The sequence below is a fragment of the Rhododendron vialii genome, chromosome 7a (assembly GCF_030253575.1).
Source record: "Rhododendron vialii isolate Sample 1 chromosome 7a, ASM3025357v1".
NCBI classification, from domain to species: Eukaryota; Viridiplantae; Streptophyta; class Magnoliopsida; order Ericales; family Ericaceae; genus Rhododendron; species Rhododendron vialii.
In genome coordinates, this window is record NC_080563.1 from 25272596 (window position 1) to 25300107 (window position 27512).

Consider the following 27512-nt stretch of genomic DNA (forward strand, 5'->3'; position numbering starts at 1 on the left):
TAGAGAACCAAGCTAACCAAAATTAAAAGCGCATTATGCAAACACGTTCTTTAAAAAGCGTGACAATAGATGCCTTACAGAGGCCCCGATCGAGCCTACCAAGAGAAAATGGTTTGACCGAAAGTGTAAAAGGTAGAGCATAGAATGGAACACAGGACTGGAAAATTCAATTCAAATTACGTTTATCAGCAACCTTACAGAAAAGTCCTGAATTACACAAAAACCCAAATTAGGAAAATTCTACTAGACAAAAACAACAATAATGATAGAAACAACACCATCCCAATCGAAGAAATAAACACAAATCAATTTTTTTTTGTTTTTTGTTTATAACCGAGGAACAACCCGTCAGCCGAACCACTATTGGACCCGACTGTACAATCCAAACCTCGGAAGAGACTAGCACGGTAACCCACCACTATGGCCCCCCAACACAAATCAATTATTTTTCCAAGCAATTCCAGAAACCCAGATTGAGCCAGACAGAATCTTATTTTTGGAAATACAAGACTAGGAGATTGAACAATGCAAGTATACCATCTACCCCCATGCCAATATCTAAACTAAGCAGCCCTTCCACTCCCTATGGTTATTTTTATGTTTTTCTTCTTCATGTATACCCCAACCTTCTTCAGTAACATTCTCCAAAATTATGACTGTGACCCCTCAAGCCCCAACCTCGATGTCAACCAGTGGCAAACTTCATCAGTCTCTTGAGGAATAGTGTAATGACCGAGCCTGCGTTACAAGAAAAAAGAAAGAGAAAAACACTCGGTGACATATATTGAGAGTAATTATCAAAATATATATATTGAGATGATTAACTACTCCGTAAATCAGTATTTACCCGTTGTAAGATCTGAATGTCAGATTTTGAAATCCAGCTGAACTTAGGGTTTGTGCAGATTTCTCTCCATGATGATATGCTACGACTTCATCGCCTGTAACAGTGATGAAATTTGCAAATGACATGTCTTCGTAAAGATTTCTATGTTGTGCAAGTGACGGTCAAAAAGCTGATGATCTAGTCACCACTTTCATACTTTTTGGTTTCATGTACTCCCAGGACATAATAGTGAGAGTCAGGCCAGCACTACAATTTACAAAAGATGGGAAAACAGATATCAGCGCACTACAGTAACTTGGCATTGCCGCCGAGAATAACAGTGCATATTACTTGTCTAGTTGTCTATGAGACCATCAATATCACTATCACATTCGTCCACACCAGTAATATAAGCCCCTTGGTAATAGGAATCTTACCACCGACCACTATGGTAATAACATAGCATGACCCTCTTGATCCTATCATAAACCATTTTGTGAATATCTCCAATATCTCGTGTATGACACAAAATTAGCCACAAACTCAGATAACTCTGCTAAAACCTTCGCACAATTGCATTCCTTGTGTAAAAAATACGAACTTAGTTTTTTGTTACGTTTCCAACTAAAAGCTCTCGTGAAGACTCTCAGCATATTATGTATTCTAGTCTGTGTATTTGGCCTGGATCCCCTCTTGTGACAAGTCATCAAGACATCTCACCCAAGCACAGAAAAGCTCGTCTAACATGATAATTCCCTCTCCTCAAGGACTTTTGGAATCTTTGGAAATGATGATCTGTAAAAGCAAAAAGGCACCAGAAACCACAATCCCAAGCCAGCAAAGAGTCATTTGCAAAATCACGAACCGTCCGAGAAAGCATTACCTAAAAGGCATACCGCATACCCCAGGCTTCAGCACGTAGGAGAAATCAAGGGAAACCTCCGATGAGATACGTGTCTCTACATGCACCTCCTCACTTGTACGAAATTGGCCTTCTTGATTTATTAGTTGCAAGATCCTTCTATGGAGTGACGGATCCTTCTGGGAACCACACTCCCAAGTAATCTCTTAAAAACCTCTCTCCCATCGAGAAAGAATCTCATTCCCCATAGGATAGAACCTCTAGCATATTTATGTACAAGAAACAAAAGAAAAACTACAAGCAAGACAAAATAGGCAGCAACCAAAAGATCCTAGAAAGAGAAAAAATTAGCCTAGAACTTGGTAAGCATACTTATACTTGATGCTAATAATTTATATTTATTCAAGTCTGCATACTACACTACAAACCAACAAAAAAGTAACATCTTAGAATATCGATATGCCGTTTCCACAAATATAAATGCGCTCCCATAGACGGGCCAAGCTAAGATTATTTTATATCCTCTTGCTCACCCGCCACTGCTCTCGCACCGGATCCTGCTTTGTGCAACCAAGGATTAGACAAAATCAGGGTATGCAGAACATCAAAACAGTACTTCATCCTTGCACTATCTTTGGACCATAATGAAACCCTCAAGGGTCTACTGGTTAACTATGCTTCGGAAAATTAAAATGCCAATCAAACACAATGAAAAAAGTTTATTACAGCCAACAGTTCAATAACTACAGAAGAAGATGACACTTGAATGAAAAGGAAGAAGAAGGCAAACATTTTGCAACCAAAAAGAAGATGAAAATCTTATCTTATCTTATTCTAAAAACAAAAAGGTTCAATATAGATGTGGAGGCAAACAAAGTAACAACGAAATGCATTGAACTTCCTAATATAAATTCTGAATACATGGCCTTTATAAGTAAAAATACCTAAACCATGGCAGAGTAAAATGGGCAAGGATGCTGCACGCCTGGCAGCCTCATGTGACCCATCAAACCGGTTCCTCAAAGTCCTAAAAACAAAATCATAGTGGTTGAGCTAAACAAAGTACGTACCTTAGTAACGACAAGACTAGTGTCATATATATATCACACACACACACACACACACACACACACATATATATATGACTCAGTCCGGTTCCTATTCCACACCCCTTACAGTCTGCACTATCCGCACCTCTCATTTCCAGATCAAATTTTGATGATCCGAACTATTCAATGTGTTTAAAACGTGATTTTAAGAGAACCTGCTAAAAATCGGCTAAAAAAAAAAATATCGAGAAGAGCTTCATCCATGCAGTTTTTCATAAATCAATTTCTGTCAGCATTTATGAAAAACTACTCAAATCAAACCCTTTCCGGTCTTCTTTTTTTTCTGATTTCTCACGGGTATCCTTAAAATCATTTTTTACACATATTGATAAACGGTTTGGATCATCAAAATTTGATCGGGAAATGAGAGGTGCGAACTATAAGATGGCGTGGACTTGAACCGGAACACCTAAAAAAATATATCTAAAAAAAAACACCCCAAATCTCAATCTCATAGTTCCCGATCAAAGTTTGATGATCTGAGCCGCTTAATGTGTTCAGAACATGATTTTAAAGGTACCCGCAAGAAATCAGCAAAAAAAAATGACCCGTCTATGGGAGTGCATTTATGTTTGTGGAACTTTGGGGTGTTTTCTTACGGTCCGGACCTCATTGTTCTCGATTGAATTTTGATGATCTGAATCATTTAATGTGTTTAAAACGTATTTTTAAGAATATCCACGGGAAATCTGCCAAAAATATGACCGGGAAGGGCTTGAACTGAACAATTTTTTCATTAAATGCGTTTTATGAAAAACTGTTCAGATCAAGCCCTTTCCAGTTATATTTTTTGCCAATTCCTTGCAGGTACCCTTAAAACTCGTTTTAAACACATTGAACAGTTTGAATCATCGAAATTTGATTGGAAAATTGGACTTCCACATGAGGTCTGGACCGTAAGAAAAATCAGGGTTCCCTGACTTGAAATATATACACGGGACCGGTTTCGCTCACACTACATTCGACACAAAACTAATCGGTCAGAGAGAGAGAGAGAGAGAGAGAGAGGAGTGCTTAAATCACGAAGAGCATATATCCAGTTTATTATGTGTTAGTACAATTCAACATAAAGGACTGAAGCCGAACCTTGAACATGGAAGCCAGCCACTGAGGCCAACAACAGCACTTAGGTTGACAGGATATGGGCTTCCATTCCCATACTGTTTGAAAACATGGCATGTTGCTGAGTATAGAGCTGTTGCGGCGCCCATACTGAAGCCCCCAACACCTAGTTTTACTGCAACAAGGATAAGAGTCACCATGTTATAAAGAAGATATAGTAACTCTTTCAAAATTATGCACCTTGGCATTGCTAATTGGCTGGCTTGCATCTAAAAAACACACTAATAAAACAGAAATGCTAAAGGTACAGATGAATAATCTGTACCAGTGCGTACAAACCGGTTTTGGGCCCATTTTAGGTCGCAAAAAAATTATCTACGCTGCCCCTTTTGTTTATAATACTTTATTTACAGTCCCTTCAAAAAATAAGTTCAATCCGGTATTGGTAAAGGTGTTTACTAAACATTCAACTTTGCTTAAGAATTCAAACCTGAACTCTAAGACGAAGTTGGATGTTTTGTAAATGCCCTAACCGATACCGGATTGAGCTTATCTTTCATAAGGACCATACACAAGGTATATGAAACAAAATGAGCGGTTCCGATCATTTTTTTGGGACCCAAAATGGGCCCAAAATTGATTTGTACGTGCTTGTACAGATTATTCATCTGTACCAATAGCACTTCTGTTGATAAAGGGTAATAACAAGGAACCAATATGAAAAAGAGAGCTGCTACACACACAGCAGTCTGTGCACAGATTGTGCACAGATTTTTTTGTGGGGCCCACCACGGGTCCCACACAAATCATCCGAGCCGTTCATTAAATGTAAAACAGTTTTTCAAAGGTTCCCGTAAAAAATAGGCTCAATCCAATACCTATAGGTGCTTCATCCAACCATCTAACTTTTCATTCAGATTTCCGGTTAATGAAAAGTTATGTGGTTGGATCGAGCACTTATAAGTATCGGATTGAGCTTATTTTTTATGGGGTCCCTTGAAAAAGTGTTTTACATTTAATGAACGGCTCGGATGATTCGTGTGGGACCCGTGGTGGGCCCCACAATAAAATCTGTGCACAATCTGTGCACAAAGTGTATGTGTGTGTAGACTTTCTGTAGATTGAATCGTTGCGTTTCAAAAACTGCAAGTTTCTGAATGCACTGGGCACCAAGGTTGTCATTGTGCTAAAATGACTATCTACTTGTGGTACATGATACTGCAATTAATCTTTACTAGTTTGGTACAAGTGAGGTACAATTATTCGAGTACCTGAGCAAACACCAACAACCTTGGCTGATACTGATAGGGTCAGTGACATTTCAGAGAACCTTAACAGGAATTACCGGGAGAATGCAGGAGAAGAATAACAGGAATCTTAGCATAAAAAAGGTGGGGAAAGGGGAGGAAAATTATTGTGCACAACTAAAAAGGATATTCGTAAGGGGAGGGCAGACATCATAAAGCCTCTGAGAGCAACTCACTGTGAATTTACTTTGCAATAATGAATGCTCTTCAACAAAATCTTAAGAAAAAATCCTTGAAGATAGCCACATCACATACAGTCAATTATGAAGCACGGTTCTTCTAAAACCCCGGCATTCTCGTACCTATAACGTACCGGGTACTGGTACTTTGCATGGTACTTCTCAATCCGTACCAGGTACACGAAACACAGACCGTTTATATTGCAAATAGTGCATATGTAATTCAATTGTAAATTAGAATACCAGACATGATTATCTAACAGTTCAAGTACTGTCTATATAGTTGAAGGGCAATCAACTTGATTTTTTGGGATGGAATTTGTGGCATCAACCTAATAAGAAATTAAAAAGGGACGGGAGGATAGAGAAATGAGGATTTGGATTCCACAAGGCTCTCATTCTTAGAAGAAAGAGAAGATGTGCACACCACCAAGCAAACCCCACCAAAGCCCCAGAATTGTCAGATTTCCTTTTCCCCATTCCCCTCAATCACCTAACTCCTCAACCTATTTTATGTCCTCAAATTGTATGTGTCTACATCAATGTCGGTGTGTGTGTTCAGAAAACATACTATCGGGTGGCTCTGCTGACAAGAGATTTGCAACATGTGCTGCTGAAGCATCCAATCCCTCCAAATCATCAGGACCATCTTCTGAAATTTCTCTTACGTCAAACCCTGGTGATATTCAAGTCAGCACTTTAGCTTCATGACAGTCAAACACAAGACAAAAATATGGACTTCACCATTAGATCATTTCCGTGAATATGAAATACTAAAAACTGCAAATTTTTGGACAAGGACAGAGTACAACTTTCTTTGTTATTTGGGTTACATTCGTAATTGGTAATAATAAAGCTTGAAGATGCCTTAAAAGTTAAAACCATAACGGATATAAAGATGCATTTCAAAGCAATAAAATCTTACAAGCAGTGCAAGGAAATCCACCAAATAGAGCGCAAGGTCGAGTAGGAGCAGTTGGGCAAATCCACTTAATCTGCATCCATATGTTTTTAACATAAAAAGATGTTGAGTCACTAAACGTAAGAATCTGGTGAGGGAGACCCGTGTTGCATGTTTACAAATGCAGAAGAAGCTGCTAAATGGCATAAATAAATAAATAAATAATTATAACTTACATTTGGAAGAGGGAGGGTTTCCAAAAGCTGGGACCAGCTGTAAAACAAATTACGCAATGAGTGAAAAAAACGATATTCTATGTTGGCTAATAACAGCCCAATCAGGTGGGCTACATGTGCTTAGCTAACAAAAAATTGAGAAATCAACTGTTGCATTAGTTGTCAGCGCTCTTTACTAAGGATGAAGAGCTTTACTATATAGCAAGAACCAACAATGAAAATTGTGTCAGTCTATCAAGTTTTAGGACCACCCTCAAAGTTGAGGATAGTCCCAAACAATAATGACAGAAACCATAATCTATAGTAGAATATACAAGAATAGCACATAACAAGAACCAAAATTAAACCCCCTGGTCAATTAGATATGGCCTCAGGGGTATTCTAGAAAATGGGAATCAGAGATATAAACCTTATATTCATTATTTGCAAAGTTGAAAGGACCAGGGTAGTGCACAAGTGATCCCCATTTTGCATGTGACATATGCTGTTTTCCAATACACCACCGTAGCATGACAGGGAGAAGAGTCAAGAAAAAACGACAACTACGCATGTTAAGCAATGTTCTAAATGGCGCTTGGCACTAGTAGGGCGGAGACCCACCTCCAAGCGCCAAGCCGCCTAGGCGGCGCCAAGCAATTCGGCGTTTTTTTTTTTTTTAACAAACCATTATCCAATCAAACTATATTCTATGTATCCATAATGCAAGTTCAAAGTTCTACATAACCATAATGCAAAGTTTAATGTACAAACCCAAATGAAATTAAGTAGTAGCAACTAGCAAATAAGTTGAATAAGACAATAAGTAGAAATAAACGAGATCGGAGATCCCTAATGCCAAGTTCAAAGTTCATCTCCTTCCTTTAACTCTTCTCCTCCATACCCTTCCAAACTTGATCTCCATTAGTTTAATACTATACATTTTAGGCCTCCAAAGACGCCGATGATGCCGCCAAGCCCCGCCAAGGCCGCCAAGACCGCCATGGCCGCCTAGGCGGCCGCCAAACACCGCCAAACCTCCCTGGGTGCCAAATCAAACGCCAAGGGGTATTGGCGTGGCAGCAGGGCACCTCCAAGCGCCAAGGCGGCCTCGGCGGCTGCCATTTAGAACACTGATGTTAAGTTTAGTCACAGTTCAATTGAAAATGAGAATCTTCTCGGAAGGAATAGAATTCAAGAATTTAATGTAACATCAGGTCCGTAGAACAAGAAAACATGTTGATATACTAACATGCATGATACTTCATTTTTCATTGTTGTTGAAACAATCAAACAACTACTTCAACTGCTTCATGAAGCTATAAGAATTAAGAAGGGCAAAGTCCACTTTCACCCCCTGTGGTTATCGCCACGTGCGGATACCCATCTCATGGTTCAAAACTGACCACATAACCTACCCGTGGTTTTGAAAATGTGCAAATAGACCCCCTGCCGTTGTGTTTTCCATCCATATTAACGGAGGTGTATCTTACATGCCTCTAGAATGTAATCTAAGTCGTTCATAATGTATTAAATAAATAATAGAGTATCTCTGTAAAAAATCATCTTGATCAGGCATAATAACCCAGTGATCTAATTTTTAGTAAATTCAAATTTGAAAATTTACTTTCATAACAAAATCGATACGACCATGAGCTTTTCATTTTTTGATTGACTTGAATTTTGGCATAGATGTAGTACTCGTCAAAATTTACAATATCAACGGTTTGGATTCAATTTTTGGTACAGGGGATGGAGTGGTTAGATTTAAAAAAGAAGAAGAATCAAGGGACATGATGAGGGTATATCGGTCTTTTAATATTGTATCCATTAATATGGATGAAAAACATGACGGCAAGGGGTCTATCCGCACATTTTCAAAACCACAGGTAGGTTATGTGGTCAGTTTTGAACCATGAGGGGGGTATCCGCATATGGCGATAACCACGGGAGTCAAAGTGGACTTTGCCCAATTAAGAATATGCTTGAGATTACCGAAAGAAACCTGGTTTCAGAAACATTTACCTTTTTTTTTTTTGGGTAAATCAGCTTGAAATTGGAAAAAAGGCTAACCGAATATACAGCCTACAAGGGGCATACCCCAGGAGGAAAAGAAAAACAAAAGAAAGAAGAGAAAAGAAAATTTGACTACGCCTAGGCCAAATGGCTACAAAGCGCTATAGAAATCTAGGAGACAAATGTTTCAAGCCCATCTACAAGTAGAGGGAAAGGAAACAAACTATATTTGATGTACAACTGGAATGGGACATATATGTGGGACACAACCAAAGCTGTGGCACAACTATATTTGCTCGTACAATAGGAGCATGCCAACTAGTTAACTGAATATGGTACTATCAAAACCAAGCAGCTGTTGCAGCAATTGCAGCTCACACCAGAACACCCAAGCATCACTCACCACTGCATAAAAGAGCCTCCAAGGGACATCCCCCCAAGGATAGGAAATGAACCAAACACACATGATTCAGCTAGACTACAAGGGACAATCCCCTCAACTAGGAATCTTGAACTGTGATTTCTGCCACTGTAAGCATACAACTTATATACAGAGGGACAACCCCCTCACGGGACAACCCCCTCAAGTTTACTTATTAAGTTGAAACTAGGACAATAATTAACACCCTACAATCCCCCCGGTCCCGTCACTCAAACTACTTATCAATCCACAGAAATAAAGTGATGCATAGAGAACATGCGGTAACAACAATAAACTTATATCTGGATACAATAAGGATCTCCACCTTTAGTATATACAAACTCATCACCTCAACTTAGAACCACAAAATTGTTATCAACGAACGTCAATGAAACGCAAGGCAATCATTATTACCTGGCGCCCTTATCTCCGAGGCCGTGCAGCCAAACTATAGTAGCTTGGTGTTTTCCTTTAGGCCTGACCACATGAGTCCTTCCATATTCAAACACCCTTCTAGATGTCCTACTACCTGTTACGCGACAATAACAAAGCACAAAACACATTGTCAGCTTTGGTTAAACCAACTAACTAAATCTGACATTTGGAATATAATCTAAGAAGAACACTAACAAGGGTAATAACTAATAACTAACCAGAACCTCCACTAGAGTTATTGAAGCTCATCTTTTCGGGCCCGAATAATTACAATATGCAGAGCTTTGTGGAAATGGTTAACAGGAGCTTCTGGAATGAATAAAATCACAAACTGAGCATCCTATTTATAACCATTTCGGAGTGTCAAAATGGAATAGGACACATTATTCTGTATCAGCTATTCTTCGCTTGCTCCAGTCATACACTGGCTGAAACTACCTAAAAGTAAAATCAGAAATAGAAAGGCACCCAAGAAATGGAAAGATAAAGAAGAAGCAAAATTTATAACAAAAAGGCAATAACTCTTTACGGGCACAGAATCCACCACAGTGAAAAGCACAATCAATGCAAAAACAAGCCACAAGCTACCCAGCCAAGGTCACTGCAATGCTCAAATCCAGAATCTATATCTGTGGACAGTGGAAAAGAAAAGCTATTCAACTACAAGAACCCAACAATATTCCCACAATAAACAAGGAACAATGAGTCCCCATAAACCAGTACATGTAAACAAGTTCGTATACATATGCTGATACATGTATCTGCATATACAACTAATTGTTTAACCTTGATTCACCACAGATGACAGATGGGTATGGGACTTTTGGGTACCCATTTGCTACGAACCTACAATTTCAAGTAAAGATCTAATATGAATGGGAAAACAAAAAAAAACCCATTTGTTACGAACCTACAATTTCAAGTAAAGATCTAATATGAATGGGAAAATAAAAATACTGAATTTAGAGGTAAGCAGGAGAGGTGGGGTTTGAGCTTTTTGTACCAACCTGGATTTGCTTGCCTGATTGAGAGTATTAAGAACAATTCCAGAAAAGCACAAGGGCTTTTCACTTTACTACTGCCTTCTTCGGCTTATTAACTAGTACTCCATTCTCTCCCACTTGTCTCTTTCCTACTTATTACTACTACCTTTGGTTAATTGGTTCTGTGACTTCTGTCTGTTTCATACTCTGGCCGCGGAGACAAAAGCTGAAAAGTCCAAATCTGATCATTTTCTTTTCTTAGTACACCTAGAGGTCTTGTGTGATAGAGTTGTCCGAGTCCATGCGCACATGTTCCACCTTCTCAACAGTCACTCGTTTTTTTATACTTACTCCGTACATTTTAGTCTTTGTTTTTTAGTGTTTAAAATTTACATAATATAAATGCTAAAATAAAAATATTGGAGTGTAGTTATCAGTATTTGAAGGGTCAAAATTTTTTTATAATATATTTCGATCCAGGTCTATGTAGAGGGGACACTTATTTAAGGGACACTTACTTAGCTGTAACATTCAAAATCTATACTATATATTAAAAAAGGACAATGATAATGCCACGATGGATTATAGTGCCATGACATTTTGAAATTGTTGACTATTTTACCCTCTATAGAAAAAGTGATGCAAATTGTAGGCTTTTTTCACTTGTCTTGTCCTCTCTCTCTCTCTCTCTCATTATTTCCTCACACTTCATCATCCACAAAAATGCACCTCTCGGTTCGATCTCTTTTGCCCTCTACTACGCCTAAGAATCTATAGTTTCCTCTATTTTCCTCTCACTTAAAATTTACCGGCCACTCGACCCACCTTGTAGAGACCCGTATTTTCTTAATTGTTAAAATGTTTGTTAAAAGGCTTATTTGGAAAGTATGGCTTGTTAGTAGATAATTAGATTGAGGACCGAAGTGAAAGAAAAAAAAAACATGAGGGAGTGAATGTGTGGTTTAAGGATATGAGGGTATATAAGGTGTGTATATGTGGTGTATGGGATCATTTTTCACTTCCCTATCTCTCTCATCCGTTCTCTCCCCCTCTCTCCAGCCTCTCTCTCTCTCTCTCTCTCTCTCTCTCTCTCTCTCTCTCTCTCCTCCTCACACTCAAAAACTCACTCAATCTCACAAAAAACCTCAAGGATTAACTACCCTTCGGCCTTTCGATCGTGTCTTTAAGCTTGAATCAAGGTTTTGAAGTTCAAGGAAGCTAGGGCTTGCTCCAATCAGTTGAATCTCAGTCTTTGTTGCGAGGTAGGAACTTTTGTACTTCTTCTATGTGTATATATGTTGATTTGATGTATGGATCGTGCTTTGATCGTCCCCCTTTGGTGCTTTGAAAGTCTGTCAAAACTGCAGAAAATCGTCTCAGAATTACGTGGTATCGATACCCAAACAAAGGGGTATCGATACCCCTTCCCTCTCTGGAAATTCTGCTCGTCTTCTGGGTTTCAGCCCAACTTCAAACGGTCATAACTTCCTCGTCCGATGTCCGATTCATGCAAACTTTATACCAATTCGAAGGTCTTGAAGTTAGCTTTTCATTGCCACCAAAATACTTTAAGACTCTGAGTACACAAAAAGTTATGACTATTAAAGTGGGGGTGTATCGGTCTACCAACATCTAGGGCTGCAAACAATCCGAGCCGCTCACGGCTCGACTCGATAACAACTCAACTCGACTCGGTTCATAACTTAAACAAACGAGCTCGAGCTTAAATATTTGGCTCGTTTGATAAATGAGCCGAGCTCGAGTTGACTGAAGCTCAGCTCGAATGAGCTCGCGAGCCAAAAAAATATACATATTTATTTATACGGGGCGGTTCCGGGGACACCTAAAAAAATACCTCATAGTTTCCGATCAAATTTTGATGATCCGAGCCGCTCAATGTGATCAGAACGTGATTTTAAGGATACCCACCAGAAATCAGCAAAAAAAATGACCGAAAAGGGCTTGATCCGAACAGTTTCAAACAGTTTTTTATTGAACGGTTTAAATAAAAACTGCTCAAATCAAGCCTTTTCCGGTTAGTTTTTTTTCTAATTCCTCGCGGGCACCCTTAAAATCACATTTTGCACACATTGAACGGTTCGGATCATAAAAATTTGATCGGGAACTATGAGATTGAGATTTGGGGTGTTTTTTTATGTGTTTTTTTGGGTGTCACTTGAACCATCCCGATATATATTTATTTTTATTTTTATTTTTATTTTTATATGTATTAATATTAGTATTAGTATTTATGTATATATTTTCATATACTTATACGGTTATATTTTCATATACTTATACGGTATGTAAATGTAATATTATGAAACGTTTTTCAACTTTCAAGGATAAAGAAAAAGACATTTGACTGCCAGGTGGCAGCACATCGTCCAGTAGTCATTTCATCCACACACTAGAGGAGAGAGGGAGTGGAGGGCTTTATACCCAAAGGAGTGGCTGGTGGAATCTTTTTTCTTCGATGTGGGACAAGCAAAGTGAAATGCAAAGAGGAGAAGGAATGTTGTATTTCAGTCCCACATCGTCCAGATTACAAACTTACCTTGGAAAAATCTAATATATACCGTAAGCACCAGCACCACTCTACACTATAGCTGTCCTTTACACGATGCCATTATCGAGCAGCCATTACCGAGCATACTCGAGCCGAGCTCGAGTTGGTAGGTTTAATAGCGAGCCGAGCTCGAGCCCTATTTCAGTGGCTCATTTTGAGCTTGAGCCGAGCTCGAGCCAAGTATATTTATGGCGAGCCGAGCTCGAGCAGCTTAGAACTCGGCTTGATTGCACCCCTACCAACATCCGTCGGCTACTCCTAAGATTCTCGTTCTATCGCCATGACTTCCTATGATTAGTGGATGCTATTCTTGACCCATTAGTCCTCCGTTAGTAAGGATTAAATGGTAGTTTACTTTATTAAAGTATCAATAAGATGCAATTTGTGATTGATTGATTAATTATGAACGTTTATGGCATATATGTGGTATAGTTGACATGTCATAACATATTTCATGTATGATTGTGGTCTTGGGAAGGTCATAGCTTGCATATCGAGTAAGAAAATAGTTGTTTGTGTCGGAAGTTGATTTAGGAAATCTCGTAATGCAAGGGGTGGTAATACGAGACTGAGGCGGTCCTGTAACGCAAGGGGTGGTAATACAGTGACCCGAGTTGTTAGGGATCACTGTGATGCAAGGGGTGGCAACACAGTAATCCTCCTGGTGTTATACGGTAATGCAAGGGGTGGAAAATACCGATGGAGGTGATTGGCGATAGTGAGTCGTGTTGAGGTTACTTAAGTTGTTTAACTTCATGTGAACTTGGTGGTACATTGAGCTATAGGCATGCATTAGGATGATCATATTGAACGTTGGAATGCCCTTAAATCAATTGTTATCTATCGATTGAGCCGTACTTCTTGTCTTCATTTCACCTGCACATTTCATCATGTTTACATATAGAATCGATAAAGATTTTCCTACTGGGCAAGTGTAGCTTAACCTAATCTTTTTTTCAGGTTCAAACGCTAGACAATAGATTGCATTTGTTGAGTGCTTGAAGTGAACGACTTTTGGAAGCCAACCTCATGTAGTTACTTAATCATCTTTGTAATGGACTTTCTTGTGGTAAAGATGAGTTTGTAACTATTCATTTCAGAAATTCCTTTGACTAAACTGTTTGTAACTTAAGGGTTAATTCACACAAATACTTAAGTTCTATTTGGGGCCGGAGTGCCTAAGTTGTATAACCTTAATCTTGAGGACTTATTTTGTAATTTGAACAGGTGGGAACTTCTTTGGGTAATATATCTATGATAAGTGAAACTCTTTATTGAAACATATTATTTAATTATGCTAAAAATTGAGGGCGTGACAAATTGGTATCAGAGTAACTAGGTTTGAATACTTTGAGACCATGGGGAGACTTCTAGTCTCATGGGTTCAAAAGTCATGCCTTTTTCATATCGCATGTGTTCTTGTGTGCATTGACATTATTTGGTTTACATGGCATTGCATTTCAATACAATAGAGTGGCATGGAGTTGTTTCGACCCGTGTTGGGATAGTTTGGAGCTTAACGTCATAAAACTTCCCTCCTTATATTCTGTCGTAAGATGCCTCCAAGAACTCGAGCTAGAGCAGGTGAGGCTGAAAGTCGGGGTGGTCGTGGCCGTGGTCGTGGCCGAGGGGCACCCGTTGAGGATGAACTTAGCCATCATGGGGAAAATCCGAATGGGAATCCGGGGGAAGCAGTTGGACACGGTCAAGGAGAGGAAGTACCGATCGTTCAAAATTCTTTCGCTAGGGATATTGCTGCGGCTATTGCGGCTGTAAATCTCTTAAACCCTGCTCCTAGGGAAAGCGCAGATAGTCGTGCCTTATCAGCAATGAGGGAGTTTAGTCGTAAAAATCCACCTACGTTTGATGACCCTTTTGTAGCCGACCATTGGTTGGCCCAGATCCAGAAACTCTTTAGGGTTCTCAAGATAACAGAGGACGACTTGCGGGTGAACATAATCGCCGTTCAATTAACTGGGGAAGCTAACGAATGGTGGGAGTCGATCTTAGAATCGAGGAAGGATGCTAGGAGAGCAGCAAGGACCGCAGCTCAAGCAAATGAGCCAGATGTTGAGAACATAACTTGGGCCGAGTTTGAGGTGCTCTTCGAGGAGCAATACTTTCTTGAAACCAGTCGCGACCAGTTGAGGGATGAATTTGGGAAGCTCGAGCAAGGAGATATGATGGTGTTAGAGTATGCTACAAAATTTCAATCATTGTCCCGTTTCGCACCAGAGTTAGTGGCTACGGAGGAGAGAAAATGTAGGAGGTTTGAGAAGGGTTTACAAGAGACCATGAAGAGGATGGTAATGGCACAACGCAAAGGGAGATTCATCGATGTTGTTGAATGCGCAAGAAGCATTGAGATACCTAAGGAGGCACCTAAAAATCCTAAGGTTTGGGAACTGAGGCAACCGGTGGGAGGTATGAGCTCCTCTTCGGGGAGTTTCGGTAGTTAGGAGAGGAAGAGACAAAGAGATCAAATGTCGACTTCTCAGGTCCATCAAATTTTAGGCCTCCACCTTCTTCTTCATTTAGGACTCGGGGAGTTTCCAATAGACCTCCAATCGTATGTCACGAATGTGGTCAAGCGGGGCACATTCGTGCCTAGTATCCGCGGCTTTTGGGGACGTGCTTTGCTTGTGGGAAGACCGGTCACTTTGAAAGAAATTACCCACGTGGAGAAGGGGCACATAGTGAGTCTGGTTCGGTGCAGCAGCCGAGGGGTGGACAGGGTTCTGGCCGGCAATGGTTTCAGGGCACTCAGAGACAGCAGCAGTCTCACTTTCGTCAGACTACGTTAGCTCAGGGATCTCATATTGAAAGGGGAGCGAGTTCGTCTATGTCTACTCAGGGTTTCGGTCATCGGGGTGGACACATTCAGAGTCAGACTACGCAGGGGAGAGCTTTTGCCATTACTTCAGCCATTCTGCCTTCACCACCTCCTGTTACTTCTCAGGCCCTAAAAACTTCAGTTGTGAGTGGTACATTTCTACTGAACGCTTTTGCTAGAGTACTTGTAGACACCTCCCAAGTAGATTGATCATGCTTGTTTGGTTCCACTTCATAAATCAAGATCGTGGATATTCCCATGGCTAGGAACATCGCCACACGATAACGGTTATCATCAAAATAGAGTTGCCAACTAGTTTATTAAAACTAGGAAAAATAGATAGAGATTCCGGGTATGGGAGCCAAGAATACAATAAGGAGAAGGTGTTAGGCACCCCTCTTTGCCCAGTCATGAGACTGACCCATAATCATTCGACATACTATGCATATTTGCTTTATTTAATTCTAACACATAATCTGGTTTTTAGCCTTTAACAATTGATAAGGTGAGCCAGTACAATAATTGAAAGCATGCATCAAAATAAGTGGAAAACAAATATGTCCCAGCAAATAGATCCCTCGGCCGATGAATTGATGTCACGGCCGATGAATCCCACTGGATCGATGTATCGACCGAAGGATTAATTCCCCAGCCGATGTTTTTCCTCACACGAGAACAAAGAGTTAATCAGGAATTAAAATACTACAATTAAAGTATAAAAAACAGAAGATGAATCAAACCATAGAGGCCTCACCACCTTGATCCCTCAGTGCTTGATTGCTTCGGATTAAGGGTGATTGACTGATCTTCTTCTCGAAACCCTAGGATTAGGGCTTGTACTTCGGGGTTTGATCGCTTGCGATGCGGCTGCTCACAAAGGTTTAGGGCTTTTGTAGAGAGGATATGAAAGATAATTTCTACAGAGCTTGGAGCTATGAGATGAAGGAATTGAATGTTAATTTCAAAACCCTAAGTCCTCTTTATACAGGCAAATGGTGACTCACTCCGGCCAATCAAATGGCGTGAATCAATAAGGTAGTTTAGGGTAACAAGATCTCTGATTAAATCTGCTTTCGTAGCCCTAAAGAATCGAAAAAAGGCTGCTAGGGTTTTGGTACGTCAATCAAACGACTGACAGAGCATTCCAGAATTCTGGAAAAAGACGATCTGGCGACCGAGGAATGGATTTGGCGGCCAAAGAATGGATCTGGTGGCCGAGGAATTGATCTTACGGCTGATAGATGTATTTTCCTAGGATGTTGTATTTCTGTCTGAAAGGCTATTTGGCTCTGAATTGGGTCCTCTAAGTGGCTAAAAGTACTCACCAAAAGGCCTAAAGTTCACGAGAAGTCAATCAACAATCACTGTATCCATTCATCATCGGGATGGTCCCCAAGGTGGGACTTGAAATAATCGTAAGGCCCCTCTTTGACTGAACTTAGACGGATCGCGAGACATGTTTAAGTAAGAGTCAAAGCTGTAAAAGCAACTCAATTTGGTCCAACCACTATTCTGAGGGTTTTTGAAAAAGGTTTTAGTTATGGTCGGGCCAGGAGGCTATCTACGTATTCCACAAGGGAAATTCAGACCAACCGTAGTTCGGAGGCAATAAAGAAAAATAAAAAGTTCAGAGGGTTGAGGACAGAAGACGTACCTTTAGGCTTAAAAAGCCGTAGTGCAACGTACCTGGGCCATGCCAGAATTTTGGCGAAGAGTAGTTGAAGGAGCGCGGAGCTGCCGGGGAAGTTTTGCGGAGAGCATCCTCGGTATTTTTGGGTAGATTAGTACACAGCGAGTGAGTCAATTGCTTTTCATGATCATCCTTACTTTAATTGAGGGGAGCTTGGTTGGGTAGTCTATCCTTGCAAATGAGCTTGATGAAATTGATGTAATTGGGGTGGAATCCAAATCATCTTCTAGAGATAATCGGGCGCCGATTTTGAAATATGGTGGCACAAGGCCAGTGACTTGAGCATAGAGCTTGAAGTGATGGAACCGAGGCGTAAAGCCGGTTATAGTCAGGACTGACCTATTTCATGAAAGAGATGCAAAACATAGCATGTATATGATGATGATGGTTAGATATAATGGTGATGGTGATGTAGACTTGATGATAACAATGGTGATGCAATTGATGCTTATGTGCACGAGCCCGTGCGTGTGTGTTGGATTTAAGCATAGAGCTTCTTTCAAGCTATGGACTTGAGCATTCAGAGCGTAGAGCTCGAGCATTCAGAGGGTAGAATCTGAGCATTCAAAGTACAGGTTTTGAGCATCCAATACGCAGTGGTTAGGCATTCAAACGTAGAGCTTGAGCATTCAAGTGTAGAACTTGAGCATCCAGTACACAGTGGTTGGACATTCGAAGAGCTTCGAGCATTCAAAGTGTTGGACTTTGAGCATTCAAGCGTAGAGCTTGAGAACAAATGATATCTTGTTGATTGATTACGGTGTAGAGCCAGTTGAGATAATGGGCGTAGAGCCGCTGAGTTTGTGGGCGTAGAGCCGTTGAGTTTGTGGGCGTAGAGCCACTGAGTTGGTGGGCTTAGAGCCACTGAATTTGCTTGATGATAGTGAGCACATGGTGCTGCTGAGTTGTTGAGATGATTACGGGCATAAAGCCACTGAGTGACTTCGGCACAAGGCTGTTGAATGAACACAGAGCTGTTAAGTGATCATGATGGTGAGCACAGGGTTTGCAGAGTGAGCTTGACGGTAGTGAGCTTAGAGCTGTTGAGTGAGCTTAGAGCTACTGAGTGAGCTTGGAGTTACTGATGGTGAGCATGGGCGTGGAGCTGCTGAAGTGGTTATAGGTGTGGCGCCACTTGATGGTAGTGATCATGGAGCTTGAAGCAATGGTGTTATTGATAGTAGGTGTGGAGTAGAGCTGCTGATTGGTTGAGGTAACAGACACGGAGTTGCTAAAGTAGTGAGCATGGAGCTTTTAGCATAGGACGTGACGACTATCGTACTTCTGGAGTATAGTAATCTGGGAGTAGAGCCTGAACTTGATGCATCAAGGTTCCTTTGTGAGCGAGAGCTCGGGGTTGACAATCCTCAATGGTCAAGCGACCAGTAATTGTGAGCCTATTGCTACGGTTTGTGAGCCTGCTGCTACGGAGAGAGAGCTTCGGAGAATTTCAAAATGGGTTTTATACTGGTGTTTGATCATTCCTTATGCTCGGGGATGTCCACATGCTCGGGATGTTCTAAAGGCTACATTCCAAATGTTCCCTACTGAATTCCACATGCTTGGGATACTTCCAAGGCTAGACTGAATGTATGCATTTGGTAGCCCTTGCAAGGCTTTGATTGATACTTGATCCTTCTTAAGCTTGGGAATGCTCCCAAGGCTAATTTCCTCATGCTTGGAATGATCGTGAGGCTAGACTGAGTGCTTCTGACAGACATTTGACAACCTATGCAAGGCTTTTGATTCATTCTGATGCTGGTGCTTGATATCATGCAGGCTTGGGAATGCTCCCAAGGCTGGATTTGATTATAAATTCTATTGGCCACGGGCCCAGAATACCATGAATGCTTTGTTGGTGCCTGGATTCAAATCGATTGCCTTTGAAAGGGGAGATTTTGCAGAAGGATGCAGCAGCTGAGAGGTTGATTTATTGGTCGCAGGAATGCCAGGAGTCAGAGGATAGATTCCACATGCTTTGGGGTGCCCCTAAGGCTAGTTTCCTCATGCTTGGGATTGCCCCTAAGGCTAGATTCAGCCACATTCAACTTGCTAGATTTAGCTACATTCCACTAGCTCGGAAGTGTCCCCAAGGCTAGACTCCTCATACTTGGGATGCCTCCCAAGGCTAATCTGACCATAGTCCCATGTTGACTTCATCTACTTACTGACCCAAAATGCCATAAGGCTCATTAAATGCTTTTGGGTGAAACCTCTCGACCATTATTGCTTTCAGAGATTTTCATTGCCTTCTTCAACTCAGTGTCAAGGAAAGTTCCTTTGCCTCGACTAATGGGGTGACCCATACTTCCAATGCCTATACTGACGAGATGCCTTCTGAAGTGTGCACTGGGCCATTATCAGCTTTTATGTAGGTGCTTTCTCTTGCTGTCGACTCAGAACTACTGAGCATGAGGCTGCCTGAGTGTAGAGTACTGTTGAGCACGAGGTTGCCTAAGTGTAGAGTTTGCTTAGAGTTTCATGAAGCCAGACAAGGTCGTGAATACGACAAGGCATGTGCATGGTGCTACTGAAGAGCAAATGCGAGGCTTTTGAGTTATGAAGGCAGAGATGCTGATAAGGAAATGAAAGTGCGAAGCAAGGAGCTATGGAGATGCGAAGCCACTTTAATGTTGCTGACACAGTGCCAGTTGTAGAGTTTGCTTAGGACTAGTTACGAGGCTATCTTCCAGCTTATTTTGACTTGGCTTCGTCGGTCATAAGCACAAGGCTTGATGTGGTTGGTCCTAATAACTTCAAGGACCGAAATCCAACCCAGTATTTCGATGTAGAGAAACCGGCAATCCACATTTGAATAGTTTAGAAAACAATAATGGATAGGAAAACAACATGCAACAAGCTTGGAGTTAACCATGGGCCGAAGTCCTTTTATGCTAACTGTTAGGGGCAGGACAACCACACTTAAAGAACCCTAGTCTAAGAGCTTGAACGATTTCGGGTGACATAGATTGCAATGAGACATATATGCACATTGAACTGAATATTTTTAGGAAGGAATAGAAGCCCCCTATTTAGGCCATGAATGCTTGACCCTAGCTCAACCGTGCACGACGACAATGATCTAATTGCCCATAACATAGAAACATGGGATGTAAATAGCAATGAATGTGAGTGCAATGTTTCTATTTCTGTTCGACAGAGATCTTGGCATGCCCTTGACAATGCTGTGTGACAGTATTCCACAAAAGAGTTGGGGTGTTTTTTTTTCTGGATATGACACCCTTTAGGCAGAACTTTCTTCTTCCTCTTCAAGTGTGTTGGCCGGGAGATAGACTTTACGGTGCATCCATTTGTTGCCCCTGCAAAATTATTAGTGAATCCAGCAACGAAGGTGGGTTAGCTGTCGTAGGGAGCTTTCCCAACCTTGGGTCTACGGCTCGCTTCACTCCTTGCATTGATGAACCTGCTTTGCTCGAAAATAAGAACACCTTACACTTGGAGTTAGCTCGTGCAACCAAGACAACTAGGGTCAAGAGGTCAATGCAAATGACAGGGTGCATGTAAATCCGCAATGTATTTTGGACATCTCAACTTTCGCGTACTCAAGCTAGTGCTTCTCCTACACCATAAGATGACAACAAACTCTATACTAGCCAAATGGCTATGATGAGACCCAAGAGATTTGAAAGATTGCAACATTTCAGCGATGTTGCTAACACACACTGTATTAGCCAAGGGACCTTCTAGCTACACTCCTCATGAAATGGGAAACCCATGTTATCTCCGTGAAAATTTGCAAATAAGTTTTTGTGTTTGTATTGCTGTGTAAAAATGCTTAGGATAAAATCAATTTAAAATTATTTTTTTTGGGTAAATCAGCTTGAAAGTAAAAAGAGGATAACCGAATATACAGCCTACAAGGAGCATACCCTAGGAGGAAAAGAAAGAAAATAAAAGATAAAAACAGAGTAAGCCTACGCCAAACGGCTACATAGGTCTATAAGAAAATGGGACATCTATTTTGTATCCATCTATTAGGGGATATGAAACAGATGGCAAAAGGATTACACATAGTGTAACCTGACTAATAGCAAAATAGCCAACATGACAATATGAGAGACATGTTACATACTACTGAGAGACAAACTAAAGCTAAAACATTTCGAATACTCCAAACTTCCAAAAGCCTAAGTGATATCTGCTTGGACTTCAACTCCACATGAGAGTGGTGGAATGCTCTCGAGCATACAACCCCCCATATAATTTCTGAAGCTACACTGCTCATAACAAGGTTTAACCCAAAATGGCAGCAGCACCAGCCTTAGGAGACAGTAGCAACAATAAAATGCAGCTTCCGCCACAACAAGTAATCGGGGAGTGAGCTACAAGGAGAAGCCGTGGAGGAACCACCAATGAGGAACCAGCATTGGCTTCTAGCAATAAACCTGAGCAACTTGACATACGAACTGAACTGGACAGATTCAGATTTAGAATTTGCCACCAGTGACTATACGGTAGATAATAGTCACAAATCAACTACTTCCATGGTAGTAGCCTTAGATAACATAACAGATGTAGCTCTAGGAAGCACTTGTCGAACAGTTGACTTGAAAACAGTGACCAAACAGATGATCAATGGCACCACATCAGTACCATAACAGCAGTAAAGCAAGATGTAAGTGCAAATAGCAAACAGAAGAACATGCAGTTGTGATAGCAGCAGTAGCAATAGAGAGAGGCAGAACAGTAGATGGAGACAAAGAACAACAGTTACTTGCTACCACAGCAACAACAGCAACCCATATATTGAGAACCTAAAACAATAGCAGCAAAACCAAACTCAAGCAACAGTTGGCAGATAATGGTGCTAAAGCAAGCTAGGGACAACCCCCTAGAAAAGCATAAACGGCCTAGGGACAGCCCCCAAGGATAGGACTGTACAAAAGCAAAGTAACTATAAAATTGGGAAAAAAAAATCAATTTTGAAAGTTTCTCCCTGAGGATTTCAAAACCATATCATTATACCTACATGATTCACATTCAAACCACTCAGTCATCAAGAAAAGCAAAACTGTTCCACGAACCCATGACTCTAGCGAGTTTACTGCTTCAGGGTGAATTGACTACTTTAAGTTGGATTGATAAGTGACCACTGCATGCGTCTTGGGAGATTGTGTGCTTCAAAAAGAGGGATGCAGTTGTGCCCCTTTGCCTCATACCACTTTTCCTTGTTCATACCTTCCACATTGGTTATGCCCCTAATATCTAGGACCTTGTTGCTAAGTCACATTCTTCAATCTGAGAGGTCTTTATTATGGACCATATTGTAGGCTAGGGTGTTGGCTTAAGAAAGAAAGAGATATAATAGCTCAAACCTTCTTTCTACTCATGTGGGTTCAAAAGCTAACAGCCATCTAATCACTCCATTTTGTATGAAAGAGATGTTTCTTCAAAATGCCCCTTGTTTTTGGATCGGAAGGGATGTTTTCTTCAAAATGTTTTCCTATTTTTAGAAGGGATGAGGTTCAAAAGCTAGCAACCATTTAATCACTCCATTTTGTATGAAAGAGATGTTTCTTCAAAATGCCCCTTGTTTTTGGATCGGAAGGGATGTCTTCTTCAAAATGTTTCCCTGTTTTTAGAAGGGATGAAGTTTTTTTTTCTTTCCTCTTTTCTTTTCAAAATACCCCTCATATGACGAGGGGCTCACTTTCCATCTCTCATTGCATTTTTATCTACCCTAGTGTGGGGGATAGCTGCCTAGCAGGCATTTTTCAAAGAAATTTTCCAGAGGCTAAACATGGCTAGCATGGGTGTAGTGTTTTAGATAGAGAAATGAATGCCTTTCTTCATTTTGAATCACATGACAGAGCAACTAGAATCCTAACCAAGAGATTAAGAAGCTTTGATGTTTAACCAAGTGGTTCTTCAAAATCGAGGAGAAGTCTTGGGACTCAAAATGGGTGCATGGAGACATGGCTAAATTTTTATTTCTTTTCTTTTTTATGCTCTAACTTTTGCCTAGACCGCCCTTGCGGGTTTTCAATCTAGCGAGCTCATTTTTTTTCTTTCTATCTTCAACAACATGTTCCTCTTATGAGCGGCTCCATGAGAGCACATAAATGTTTTCAACTCCCCCTTAACTCAACATAAATGACAAGGGTCATAACTCATTTGGCGATTTTGACAACTCAAGCGGTCATGATGTGTTTCAAGCGATATCATGAGATTAATTTGAAACCCTTGAGGATTGTTTTCAACACTTAATGTTATCATGGGTATTTCATGGCAGCAAGTAAGCACGAGAGAAAATATTTTCAAAAATGTTGCCGACCCTAAGGTGCCTACATATCTCTAAAGAGAATCAGGCCATTTCGTAGTTCATGTCTAAGGAGATTCACATTCTGAAAGAGATTCACATTTCATGCTGAGTGCAAAAAGTTGGTCAAAAACCACGATGAACAAAATGACTTTAATTTTAAGAGACAATAAACTCAAGACTCAAATTCCTAAACGAAAATAAACTCAAGACTCAGATTGTAAAAAGAAGCTAAAAAAAACCATTGACTCAACAATCAGACTAAGACGTGACAGACTTGGCTGTTGTTGCTCAAACATTCAACTTGGCCGGATCAGAACACCTCTTGATCAATGAGTTGCTGGATATCACGTTGCAATTGGATGCAATGATCAGTTTCATGCCCAGAAATCTGATGGTAGGCACAGTGCTTCGTAGGATCATAGTTTGGGCCAAATGGTGGGCAAGGCAACTGAGTTTCTAAAGGTTTGAGGAGTCCTTGTTCGATCAGAGTAGCTAGGGCTTGAGATGGGGATGAATTAAGATTTCGGCGGTGGTGGAGTGCATGACATTTGGGATTTCTGGAAGTGGGGTTCTGGTGAGCTGGGGTGTGTTGGGATGGATTGACATTGGTGGCAACGGTATGATTGGGAAGGCTTCTTTTTGGTTGGGTGATTTCTTCCTCGATTTGTTCCACATGTTGAGGCTGCAGGTTCATCATTGTTCTTCCTTGCCTTTCCTTGGCAAAATGAATTTCTGTTTGAACTGCTTTCTCTGTCCATCTAGCAGGGGGAGGTGGAGGTGGAGCTTGTGGATGACTTCTTTGCAAATTGTGAACAATCGTGGCTAGGGCAACCACTGATTCAACCAATACATTAGCTTTAGCAGCCAGAGCTTCAATCTTCTTGTCAGTCATCGCTGTCATGTCTAAGACCAAACCAAAAAATTTAGAAAAAGCAAGAACTTAGTTACGCTCAGGTTGAGATGTCCAAAATCAAGTGGTCGTGCAGTGCACCTATGCCTATTGCCCCCTAAAATGCAAGTTGCCCCTAATATGATGACCTATTTACCATGCATGCAACCAAGTGGTTGAACAACGTACTGTGAAGTTATGTGATCAATGTAATACAACAGACAATCATGCAACAATTATTTGATCAAGAGATCATATATACAATGTGTCATGCAAGATACAAGATTGACAAAAACCCCACTTTTCTTTTTTCTTTTTTTTTTTTAAAGATGCTGACAAATATAAAGAAAGAAATTTGTAAAACCTAGAGGAAAAATGAAAGACTCTCTCCATTTTTTTTTTTAGAAAAGATCCTAGCAAAAAAGAGACAAATGAATGAAATCTAGAAAAAAGAAAGATTCTTTTTTTTTTTTTTGGAAAGATCCTAGTAAGTATTACGAAGAAATAAAGAAAGATTTTTATAAATCCTAGAGGAAAAAGAAGACTTTTTTTTTTTAGAACTCCTAACAGTTGAGGACTGTGGCAATTAAAACTCTACAGAGTGATAATCATTGAATGAAACAGAAGTTTGAGATATAATGCAACACATAGTCCTAACCTCCTTGAGATTTCCTATCTTAGTTTGGAAAGAGTTCGATGGCTTTCTACAGTATGCAAGGTTTCGGGTAATCTCAAAGGGTGCTCCGTTAGGAGTTTGCTTGAACCCCTAACATAGCTTGTGACATGCCAGGATATTAGGTGAACTCAACGTGGGTTGCCTGCTCGATGCATATGAAAAAGAATTAAATAAAGCAAATATTAATTCCATGTTGAACTTTCTGGTTATGGCTCTCAAATCCCCAGCAGAGTCGCCAAAAACTATAGACACCTCCCAAGTGGGGCATCGCCATACAAATTGATCATGCTTGTTTGGTTCCACTTCATAAACCAATATCGTGGATATTCCCATGGCTAGGAACATCGCCACACGATAACGGTTATCATCAAAATAGAGTCGCCACCTAGTTTATTAAAACTAAGAAAAATAGATAGAGATTCTGGGTACGGGAGCCAAGAGTACAATAAGGGGAAGGTGTTAGGCACCCTTCACGACTGGCCCATAATCAATCGACATACAATGTATATTTGCTTTATTTAATTCTAACACATAATCTGGTTTTTAGCCTTTAACAGTTGATAAGGTGAGGCAGTACGATAATTGAAAGCATGCATCAGAATAAGCAAAAAACAAATATGTCCCAGCAAATAGATCCCTCGGCCAACGAATCCCACTGGGTCGATGTATCGGCCGAAGGATTGATTCCCCAGCCGATGTTCTTCCTCACACCAGAACAAAGAGTTAATCAGGAATTAAAATACTACGATTAAAGTATAAAAAATAGAAGATGAATCAAACCATAGGCTCCTGGGCCTCACCACCTTGATCCCTCAGTGCTTGATTGCTTCGGATTGAGGGTGATTGACTGATCTTCTTCTCAAAACCCTAGGATTAGGGTTTGTACTTCGGAGTTTGATCACTTGGGATGTGGCTGCTCATAAAGGTTTAGGGCTTTTGTAGAGAGGATATGAAAGATAATTTCCACAGAGCTTGGAGCTATGAGATGGAGGAATTGAATGTTAATTTCGGAACCCTAAAGCCTCTTTATATAGGCAATTGTTGACTCACTCCGGCCAATCAATAAGGTAGTTTAGGGTAACAAGATCTCTGATTGAATCTGCTTTCGTTGCCCTAAAGTGTAGAGGCCCATAAAATTTTAATTATTGAAATTGCTTGTTAAATGTTTAATTGGGAAATTGTGGTTAGTTGGTGGCTAATTAAATTGGGGCTTGAAGTGATTGAATGGAAACAAGAAGGAGTGTGTGTGATTTGATGATATATGGGTATATAAGGGGAGTGTGAGGTATAGGAGATAAAAATATCTCCATATATCTCTCTCTCATCCGTTCTCTCCCTCTCTCCACTCTCTCTCTCTCTCTCTCTCTCTCTCTCTCTCTCTCTCTCCTCTCACTCAAAACACCACTCAATCCCTCAAGGACTCCAAGAATCAACTTCCCTCCGGACTTTCATTCACGTTCTTGAGCTTGGAAATCCTTGGGTTAAGATTGAATCGAAGTTTTGAGGTTCGAAGAGGCTAGGGCTTGCTCAAATCTTGTAGATCTTGGTTATCGTCGCGAGGTAGGGACTTCTTTACCTCTTTTATGTGTTTATATGTTGGTTTGGTGTAAGAATCGGGCTTGAATTGTCTCCCTTCGTTCATTTCGAAAGCTGTCAAAATCTGTAGAAAAATGGCCCAAAATCGCCTAGGGATCGATCCCTAAAACTTGGGGGATCGATCCCCCTTTTCATTTCTGGTCCAGCAAGCCCAGGGATCGATCCCTGGTCATGGGGGGATCGATCCCTCCCCTCTCTGGAAATTCTGCTCGTCTTTTAAGATTCAGCCCAACTTCAAACGGCCATAACTTCTTCGTCCGATATCCGTTTCTTGCAAATTTTATATTGATTCGAAGGTCTTGAAGTTAGCTTTCCATTGCCTCCTAAAGACTTTAAGTACATAGAAAGTTATGATTGTTAGAGTGGGGGTGCATTTGTCTCCCAACATCCATTGGCTATTCCTATGATTCTTATTTTGTCATTATGACTTCTTATGATTAGTGGATGTTATTTTTGACCCATTGGCCTTCCGTTAGTAAGGATTGAATAATAGTTTACTTGGTTAAAATGTCAATAAGATACAACTTGCAAATGAATGATTACTTTCGAACGTTGTGGCATATTTGTGACATTGTTGGCATGTCGTGACATACTTTATGAATGAATGTGGATTTTGAAAAGCTTTAACTTGTATGTTGAGTGAGGAAATATTTGTTTGGGTCA

General features: G+C 40.5%; 1 protein-coding gene across 12 annotated transcripts; it reads right to left on the reverse strand.

Moving 5' to 3' along the window:
* Positions 1–158: 158 nt before the first annotated feature.
* On the reverse strand, positions 159–10507 carry LOC131333426 (uncharacterized). Of its 12 annotated transcripts, none has more exons than XM_058367937.1 (12): positions 10338–10503; positions 10117–10176; positions 9860–9959; positions 9549–9639; positions 9310–9424; positions 6483–6519; positions 6271–6340; positions 5917–6021; positions 3884–4034; positions 2633–2715; positions 848–941; positions 159–738 (listed from the first exon to the last, which is right to left on the reverse strand). In XM_058367937.1, exons 4-12 carry the CDS (start codon positions 9577–9579, stop codon positions 651–653), a joined length of 774 nt encoding a protein of 257 aa, XP_058223920.1. In that variant the 5' UTR covers positions 9580–9639; positions 9860–9959; positions 10117–10176; positions 10338–10503; the 3' UTR covers positions 159–650. The 12 variants fall into 12 exon arrangements, with proteins under 12 accessions (XP_058223920.1, XP_058223918.1, XP_058223927.1 ...); XM_058367935.1 differs by having other exon boundaries at positions 9853–9959; XM_058367944.1 differs by lacking the exon at positions 10117–10176 and having other exon boundaries at positions 9875–9959.
* Positions 10508–27512: the final 17005 nt, after the last annotated feature.

Coding starts and splice junctions, on each gene's coding strand:
- LOC131333426 (XM_058367942.1), bottom strand. CDS start 9,579: ATGAGCTTCAATAACTCTAGTGGAGGTTCTG. Junction 9,425..9,548: donor TAACTCTAGTGGAGGTTCTG/GTTAGTTATTAG, acceptor GTCGCGTAACAG/GTAGTAGGACATCTAGAAGG. Junction 4,035..5,916: donor GTCAGCAGAGCCACCCGATA/GTATGTTTTCTG, acceptor TCCTTGTTGCAG/TAAAACTAGGTGTTGGGGGC.